The sequence below is a fragment of the Arachis hypogaea genome, chromosome 15 (genome assembly GCF_003086295.3).
Source record: "Arachis hypogaea cultivar Tifrunner chromosome 15, arahy.Tifrunner.gnm2.J5K5, whole genome shotgun sequence".
NCBI classification, from domain to species: domain Eukaryota; kingdom Viridiplantae; phylum Streptophyta; class Magnoliopsida; order Fabales; family Fabaceae; genus Arachis; species Arachis hypogaea.
In genome coordinates this window covers 5,449,228-5,459,206 of record NC_092050.1, presented here as the reverse complement: position 1 = coordinate 5,459,206, position 9,979 = coordinate 5,449,228, and the positions used below count along the sequence as shown (strand labels likewise).

The following is a 9,979-nucleotide window of genomic DNA, read 5'->3' as shown; positions in this document are numbered from 1 at the left end:
ATGTTTTTAAGTTTTAACATCTCAGCATTATGAAAATAGAGCCGCTCCCATTCAAAAGAACAATACGGGAAGCAGTTGACGAACGCAATTACGTCTCACATGAAGACATTTTTGAGTTGCCATCATTTGACTATTCTTGTGCAAACTAAAGTCGAATAATATAGATTCCGAACCAAAAAAAGTTGACCATATAGATGAATGCTTTCTCTATCTTTCAATTTAAGAAAATAATTTCTATAAATCATAGTGAGAAATTGAGGATATCGTATATTAGCCATTTTCATAGTTTATTTGATTTCTGTAACACGTAGGTGAACCAACTGACTCAGAGAGAGAATACAGAAGTGCTCCATTGGTTGGTGAAAAAACTGAATAGATTATGCACAATAAAAATTACATTGATACAACAAAATTTACAGAATAAAGTGGGAATAAAAAGGGAGTAGGTTAACTGCGAGTCGAACGCAGAAAAGAAAAAAGTACTTACAAGTTACAAAAGAGCACCGACAGTAAATGGGGTCGGTCTCTGTAATATGCAGCTCTTTTCCAAGCCGTGTCTTACTCAAGTTTTGCTCAAACACGATCACCGTCCACCGTAATAGATTTAAATGAGCGGTCTCCAATGCCGCAATATTAACGACAATGCATATAGATCATGGTGGGACCAAATGGTTGAATGTAGGACGTGCTAGTCAAGGTCTTAAGGATAATACTGTCACAATTTTGAGTGTTGCCTCCAAGGGCACCCGCCCTCAAAAGCTTGCTCTAACACATCTTCCATTCGCTTTGCAAGATGTATCTGTTTAGAAAGTTCAGAAAGGAAACTATGAATGATTCATTTCAGTGATATGGAAGTCATTAAGGTCCTCGTGAAGCAAGATAGTTGAATACAAAAATATGCACATGGCCTATGCTATCTGAGAATGTATTCAAGTCCAAAAAGGAGAAAATTTTTTAACACCAAATACGTGTATATATATACCTTAATACTAGTTACTCTTTCTGTCCACTATTAAGTGTCAGATTGGATACACGGATTTTGACACCAACTATAAAATTGCCCAGACTTGCTGAACAAAAATGTAGAAACAAACTTACCTCCAAGTTGTTCAGCACCGAGGATGGTACTTCAGCCAAGTCCTTCAAGTTCTTCTCAGGTAGGATGACTCTCCTAATACCATACCGATGTGCAGCTAATATCTGTGAAAAAATTAAGGAATCACTAATAATAAAATTTTGTAGCATTAAAGATGAACGCAGAATAAATCACGTATTTGCACCTACCGCTATACATTACCAGTAACATCTTTCATAAAGTTTACACTTGTCAATAGGACACAAGTAAATGTACCTTATCCTTGATACCACCAACAGGTAGTACGAGACCCCTTAATGTCATTTCCCCTGTCATAGCAGTATCTGATCTCATTCTTTTCTGGCTGAAAAGAGATACCAATGCTGTGACCAAAGTCACACCAGCTGAAGGCCCGTCTTTAGGTACAGCACCAGCAGGAAAATGTATATGTACATCGCGGCCCTCCAACAGATTAATGCCTTCTGTGGCAGCCAGCCTAAGATCAGCTGCTCTTGTTCTTACCTATAAATAAATCCTTAATAATCAATGAAACAAGTAGTGAACCTTAAATTATGACATGTATAATAATAGTGGAAGTGGCACTTGGTGTTAACAGGTGCATCATGCATACTGGAATTGACTTGACCAAAATTCAGTCTAACAGATTGAAGAAAATGTTATTCCTAACTGTTGGAGGAACAATTCAATGCTTTCAAGAATTTTTGTTAGTAACACACTTAATCCTTAGGTTTCAACCTACGGTTCAACTTCTGTTTCAAGAATAAGGGTAGCTTGGATCTCACTTTAAATTGCTAAGTCATGGAGATTCCTATAACAGTTAAGAGCCAATTCTCTTACAGACCTATCTGGTTATGTAAAGGCTTATGAATATATGAAACATGAAACATATTATTTGAGAAAATTTAGGAGGAACAAACACATTCATGAGAAAAGTGAGCTAAAAATCAATTAGACATAGACAATTACCCATGTTAAAGCAATCTGAGCAGATTCTTTGATGACATCACCAAGTTGTCCAGTCAGGTGCAATTCACCCTTTCCCACCATTGCTGTAGCCTCCACAAACTGAACTTCTCCACCAAAACTAGTCCAAACTAGCCCCACAGATACCCCAGGGGTTGCCACACGTTGTTCGGCCTCTCTTCCATCAAACTTTGGAGGCTGCAATTGATGACATCAGCATATTAGGCGCAACACACCTTTAAGCATATTACATATATAAGATCCCTTTCAAGAGGACATCACATACAAAGCTCCCGTTCACGTAATATATTAGAGCCACACTCTAAAAATGCAGTACAACATAGTACCACATTTAGAGAAGCAAACAAATCATATGCCAAAAATGTAGGGACTTAAATTCATTTCATTTACCCCAAGCACTTTTTCAAGCATGGCTTCATCAACAACCAACGGAGAGGTGATCCTGAATGTGTTTGAAATGTCTTGATTGTTGACACCCATTGGTATAACTTCCATTTCAACTTCAGCACCATCAACAAGTCTGTTTTCCAGAAGTGGTGTAGCTAGTCCCTCCATCCCTTTGTTTAGTGGGACAAACTGTTCTTGCTCTGCTACTCTTACAGCAGCAGCACGAGCAAGGGAAGCGAGATTCCTTTCCAAATTTCGTACACCAGCTTCCCTAGTATATCTATGAATAACAAGCTTGACCATCCCCTTCATTAAAATAATGCTGATCAGCATCCTATATAACAAAATTGCTTTCATAGATAAACTGTATAGAGTATCTCTTTACAACTATGCAGCATATTTTTGTTAGCTCCACTGTGTTTAGTAGACAATGTGAAAGCAAAGAATGCAGCCCCTTGGGACTACTAAAGATATACTTCCAGTGCTCAATTAAGAAAATGTATGATGACATTAAAAAATATAGCTAAGTTTCCACTATTATGCACACTTGGGAAGGACTGATTGAATGGACACAATAATATTATTTTGGATTTTGAACATCATATAACCATTTAAACCCAAGTGAAGTGTCAGGTCTCATTTTTCTTCGGAACATGGTAAAAGAAAATTTATTCGTTTGATGGTTTTTATTTCTTTCTTTTCTTCTTTCTTTTTTTGATGGCACTGAAAATATATGTACTTCCAGTGAATGAGAACCATTTTTCTCACTGTTTCAAAAATTTCATTTACGTCAAAACATACCTCTGGAATTTGAAGAAATTCAGAACTCAACCCATGCTGTTCCAAAACTCTAGGAATCAAATGTCGCATGGCTATGCTTAGCTTTTCCTCAGCTGTATATCCAGGAAGCTCAATGACCTCCATCCTGTCAAGGAGAGGTGGTGGAATCGGCTGTGCCCTATTTGCTGTAGCCACAAATATTACCTTGGAAAGATCAAATGGAACATTCAAATAGCTATCTCACTTAAGGAACAACCTTGGATTATTTATATATTTACTTGCATTGTGCAATAAAAGATAGTTATGACAACAGAAATTAACTTGTTCTCAGGATATAAAAGACTAATATAATAATTCCCATACAAAATTGCTGAATCATCCTTGATGAATTGAATTTCACAGCTGATACAAAATAAAAAAAAGCGGGCTATTTTTCTTATAATCAATTACAAAAATAATTTTAATCTTACAGATTTTTTTTCCAGTAATGGTGGAAATGGAAAGATAGAAAAAAAAATTTAACCCAATCTGGAAATGGATAACTGATACTGCATCATTTAAAACTAAGAAGAAAACTCTGAAACCATTCTCCACCAGAGAAAGATTTTCTACATGAATTGGCAAAACTTACTACTAAGAGAGGGAAGATATAATGAAGATTATAGGATACTGATCATTGAATGTTTTATTTTGTTCTGGATCAAGAACTTCTAGCAATGCTGAAGCTGGATCTCCACGAATATCAGAACCAGTCTTGTCAATTTCGTCGAGCAGCATGACAGGATTGCAGACAGCTACTCTCTAAAGGTCAGATGTCAAAAGCAGTATGAGATTCCTAAGGGGAAAAAGCAATTATAGTATTTGATAAATTTTATCTATTTTGGCCCAATTTTATACTTTAAAAGTGTATCTTATATGTGTACATGAAGAAAAATAAACACGCAGCTTTTTCAAAATAACCTCACATCATACGATCGCGAAAGGATAAATTAACTTAGCCACATGAAATCAAGTTGAAACTACTTCTTAAGCTCTCGATGAACATTTCCAAATTTATGTTTCTCTAATTATTTTGAATGAATTTCCAGTCTTAGTGGCCTCCCTCTCCTTAAAGAAAACATTTTCCAGGATTAAAGAGAAATACATATAGGAGAGTCCAAAAAGCGAATGGCCAAAAGCATATAAGCTCTTGCAGGCATTCTGTGTATTATAAAACCTCTAGCCATCAATGGCTTCCTCCAAGCATTGCAAATACCATACAACACAAAACAGATACTATATTCAATATTCAAGTTGAATTGTGAACCTTTAGTCCATCTATGAGCCTCCCAGGCATGCTTCCAATGTATGTTCTCCTGTGTCCTCTAATATCAGCTTCATCCTTGACACCACCAAGGGAAATGCGCACAAATTTTCTGCCCAAAGCTGAAGCAATAGAAGATGCCAATGATGTTTTCCCAACACCTGGCGGTCCAACAAAGCACAATACAGGGCCCCTTGCATCTGGCTTAAGCTGCAATGTAAATATTTAAATCAGATATACATTATACTGCACCGTGCAACAGAATACTAGCTATTTATAGGTGGGATGAGTAACAAAGCACCTTGCGAACAGCCAAGTACTCAATTATCCGTTGCTTGACCTTGACTAAACCATAATGATCTCTGTCCAGGCGCTCCTGTGCTGCTCTCAAGTCAAGTTCAATTTCTTTGCTGGCCTTCTGCCATGGCAGATCAGCAAGAAGTTCCAGATAAGCCCGTGAACTGCTATACCCAGGTTGCTGGGGCTGCATTTTTTTAAGTCTCCTGAGGGATAACATCACATTAAAGTCAATTGACTTTCTACATAAAATTTTAAAATACTTGGAACCATGGTGATCCTAGAGTTTTTTGAAATTGAAATTTATAATGAGAAATTCCCTCTGAGATTAGTCATCATCATTTGCAACTACTTTTCCAACTGAAAGTACCTCAATTCTCTGTGAGAATGCTTCCAGATATTCTGTGGCATTCCTGCACTTTCCATCTTTCTTTCCAGAGCTTCAAGGTCATCCTCATCATCATCATCATCACCAAGTTCCTCTTTTATAGCCCTCATCTAAAATATATATTACAAAAAGCATAGAGCAGTTCAATCAGATAAAAGCTCAAACAAGACTATAGAGACAAAAAATACTTCATTGTGACAACATCGACCAAAAGCAAAGACTTAAGTCCTTGGCAATAATATATCACCATTTGCATCAAATTGCTGCCAGAAGAAAGCAAACACGCCCAAGTCCTTGGGGGCAAAGCTATTCCGATATCATCTAAAAAACTACAGCTAGCAGCCTTAGAGGACAACAATCTTTTCATGTTATGCTTCTAAACGATAAGTCATTGCCTTAGTATAACGATTAATGAGCTTTGTTACATGTAACTTCGTTTAATATATAATTTATATTTATTAACAAGTTACGGACTTATAGTATTGATATACTCTCTTTCTATCTCCCTATATTTCCACTTAATATTTTCTACAGAGAGGAATAAGTATATAATTTATAGAAATCCAAAAGGTACAAAAATCACCATTTGAGCAAACTATAAGACATGCTGATTGCCTAAACAACGTGATAATAGAGGCACTAAAAGTTTTCACAAACTGCCATTCACAGCCAGCTATAGCCTGTATCACTAGCTCCTACACATGAATAAATCTCTTACACCGTAGAAGTCATTGTCATCGGAAGCTTCTAGCTTGAAAGATTTAATTTAATTTAACTTTGTTATGGTATAAATCCCTTTCGGTATTTCACCTGTACCCTTGCATTTACCATGTATTTAGGATATGATGTGAGAAAGCTAACCTGTTGACGCAGAAGAAATTCCTTTTGAGATTTTGACAGTTGTCCTTCAACCTTTTGTGAAATTTTCTCTGCTACACGTATAGACTGTTGGCAATGAACAAAAGCCGAATGAAAGACAAACAATGGAAAATCAAATCCATATGAAGCATCATATATCCTGTAACTTACTTGTAAGTGCCTATCAACTAATTCAGTTGCTTTTGAAAGCCTCACTTTAGGATCAACTGAATCCAACATAGACAGTTGTTCTTCAAAGCTTATCTCAAAGCTAGCAACAAATATATCAGCCAACTTGTGAACTGGGACAGTCTCCAAAAGAACCTTTGTCCTTCCACCAGTTTTTTGTTTCTATAAACAAGCATACATATAAGCAAGTAATGCTAATCTGACATTGAAACAGAACAGGCACAGAATATCCTCGAGAGTACATAGCTAAGATACAATAGTCAAGTAACAAGTTATATTATTTACAAGCTATCCTAATCTAGATCCAGAGATTCCATGTTATATATTCAAGAAATACTTTATGCAATCATGGATTAGAAATATATAATGATCTTAACTGAAAGCTAGAACTTTTCAAAGATCAATGCTAAACAGTCTTCCATGCTTTAGTCAATGTTGCCATTTATTATTGGATTACAAATTTCTACCTGCTCTAGAAGAGAAATAAGCTCCATGGCAGTCGCTTTAAATTGGCGAGACAGCATTATGAAATCAGGGTCTTGCTCCACCTGTTCCATCTCTACATTAGAAAATGGAGGCAACTCAGCTTCTTCAAAGATAATGAACCAAAGGAGTTATATTAATAATAATAATAATTCAAAGTTCTTTTTATTTTTCCCTTACAAATCAATATAGGTATAGGTAGGGGAAAACATAGAGAACATTGGGTGTTAGCTACAACAACTATATACTAAAAGAATAATCAAATTTTTAACCAATTCGCCATGACACATATAGCCTACCCATGCTAGCACTATCATATTTTCCAATACCAGTTACTTGTTCAATATTCAACATGCTTCAATGATCTATGTGTTCATAGTAAGAAAACAAAACCATAATTTAGAATGTTTACATCCAGTAGTGCAATTTTTCATGGTGATATCCTTGGGTGGAACATATTGTTACATGTATTTATCTTCTACATAATATTATAATTATAATTATTATCTGAATGCTAGTGATTTAAATGGCTACAAAGATGAAATGAGAAAAAGACACATCAAGAGAACAAAGTCTGAAAGTAATATCCTCAGCATAAAATATCCATTTAAAATATCCATTTCCTATGTAGTAGCTGATGTTAAGCGACGGGGAAGAATAGTTTACCAGTCTTAGTCATCTCAAGGGAGGAGATCCTTGCAGTATGGTATGTCCCTCTTGTGCTTAGTTCTTGGACGCTGAATCTGCACAAACCTTCAAGAACAACTATATACGTGACCCTCCCACTTGGTTTCTCCACTCCCCTTGATAAGTGTAATGCTCGAGCAGCTACCCCCCTGGAATTGAAGGTCTATTAAAATTCACCTCAATCTGAGGATTTAATTTCTCATAATTCCACGATATAAATTACTATTTTAGACCATACTAGTAACATGATCAAATTAAGGTACAAATATAAAATATGAACAATTAATTTAACAGAATAAAGTCAACAAACTTAATCAAAATCAATCAAATGAAAATATTTTACATATGGTCTGAATATATATGTTATATAGTAGAAACTCATTTGAGATATACCTGTTATGCCAATGAACAACATCATTCTGATTTTTTGCATCAAGTTTATGAGAATCAGATGAACCACCTTGAAGTTTTGAGCTTTGATCTAGAGAATCAAGACCTACGATTACAAGAGAAAGTAAACAAAACCATTATGACAATATGCTCCTTTTTCCTTTAAAAGAAATGGAAAAAAGAAAACTACCAAGCAATGTATCACCTTGAGACATAGTGGGACCCACTGGCTTAACTTCAGCAGCATCACGAACTGGCAAGATGCCAATCATCCCCTTCTCTTCTCGCTGCCAAAGCTCTTGTTCCACCAGCTTCACACTGCATATTCAATCAAGAACACATCCACATGCACGCCATATAGTGAAAAAGTTTAACTCGGAAACTATAACATATAGGCACAGGAAAACGCATTGCAGTAGTTAGCAGAGTCCATCCACAACACAATGGTTACATCAACTAAAAAGCGCGAGGGGAAACTCCGCACAAAGTTACCTAATGAAACAGACTAAGTAATGCAAAATCACAGAAAGGATTTTTGAGCTCGGAGAATCAAAATACGATTGAATCACATAAATTTCATTTTATTTTTCTCAGCGACCAAAGAAATGAATGTGAGGGAGCTGAAGTGGTAGAGGAACCAACCTGGTTGGAGAAGTGCAGCGGATTCTGATGATGGCGCCGGGAAGCAGCACCTTGTTCCTGAAAGGAAGGATTGCCAACCGGCTCGGAAGCTCCACCGATTCCGCCATGTTCGTTTCGTCTTCTGAGGAAAACAACTAAAAAAGGAGCGAAATAATTGAAAAAGCGAAAAGAGAAAAACTGAAAAGACGAATCGAATGAAAGGAAGAAACTTAAGAAAGGAGTGAAATGGGATGTGGCGTACGGTTGGGTTGTGTCAGAGCTGAGAAGTGAGTAAGGTATGTTTCGTTGGTTTGGTTTTTATTGGCTTAGGCGCTTAGCTTTCAGTGTGTGAGGAAGTCGCATCCAAATTGGGACCTTTAGTTTTTACTGTAATTTTGGCAGCGTGTGTGTTTATGAATGTGCTCAATTTTCAGGTCTATCCACAACACGTATGCCGTTTCGGGTAGTGGTATTGCTCTTTAATCTTATTGGTCTATTATGTATTTATGTGTTTTATGTTTTCCCACTGTGTATTGCTAATTTGCTATATCATATTGGCTAAGTGGTCAAGGTCAAAATCTGAAAGAGTTCAATAGAGTAGACAGACAATGAAATATTTGTACAATGTGTACAATATGAGTTAAAAATAAAAATTACCTACGAAATAATAAATTTAAAAACTCTTACTCAGTTATTTCACATCAAATTTTAAATTTCAAATTCTCTAATTTTAAATTTTAAATTTTTAAAAAATCCGGTTAGTTATTTCAAAAAAATAACTATCTACAATCGGCAACCACCCACCTTCATCAATAATAATTTCATTTCACTATCGCTATTTGGTTTGCCACACGCCACTCACCCTTAATAAAAATAACTATCCACTTACGGATAAAAATAATCATCCGCATACCTAATGAATTGAACATCTAATATATTTTAATTATATATAACTAAACTCAATCCAATCAAAATAATCATCTACATAAAAATAAAATAATCATCCGTGTATACCTACTAAAATGACCATCCTAAATTGATCATTAAAATAGAAGAAGAAGATGAATAGATAGAAAAAATTATTATTGTGGTGAAACATAATTTTGAAGGAATAGTCACATGAGTCATATATTCCGCGGAACGACGTTCTTGCCAAGGCTGTATGTCTTTTTTAAGTCTACTCAAGTCCAAACCATTGGGACCTCTTAGAGGTTCTAACCAGGGAGCACGTAGATCCCAAAAACGCATAGTTTCTCCCCCAAAAATTACTTCTCCGGTCGGGAAACGCATTAAATATTTACCTTGTGAAGCATAGGACTCAAATAATGAAAAAGCTAACCATGCTTGGATCCGAAGAAGAAGAGCAACGTTAGGCTGAGCGTCGGAGGGCAAGGCGCATCGGGCTGACCGGCGGAGGTGAGGACAGTGTCGGCGGAAGGATGCGGCGGCCTCGGTATGGCCGGAGGAATTCAGTGACGCAAGGTAAAAACCGGAGAAGATGACGGTCAATTTTGAA

At 36.3% G+C, this 9,979-nt stretch overlaps 1 protein-coding gene across 1 annotated transcript; it reads right to left on the bottom strand.

The window, feature by feature from the left end:
- Positions 1–356: 356 nt before the first annotated feature.
- LOC112747896 (lon protease homolog 2, peroxisomal-like) lies at positions 357–8,941 on the bottom strand. Its single transcript, XM_072218498.1, has 18 exons — positions 8,726–8,941; positions 8,485–8,618; positions 8,048–8,160; positions 7,846–7,948; positions 7,432–7,601; positions 6,750–6,841; positions 6,265–6,444; positions 6,097–6,180; positions 5,218–5,345; positions 4,852–5,053; positions 4,554–4,760; positions 3,918–4,048; positions 3,269–3,482; positions 2,471–2,773; positions 2,063–2,257; positions 1,352–1,597; positions 1,099–1,200; positions 357–799 (listed from the first exon to the last, which is right to left on the bottom strand). Exons 2-18 carry the CDS (start codon positions 8,589–8,591, stop codon positions 716–718), a joined length of 2,661 nt encoding a protein of 886 aa, XP_072074599.1. The 5' UTR covers positions 8,592–8,618; positions 8,726–8,941; the 3' UTR covers positions 357–715.
- Positions 8,942–9,979: the final 1,038 nt, after the last annotated feature.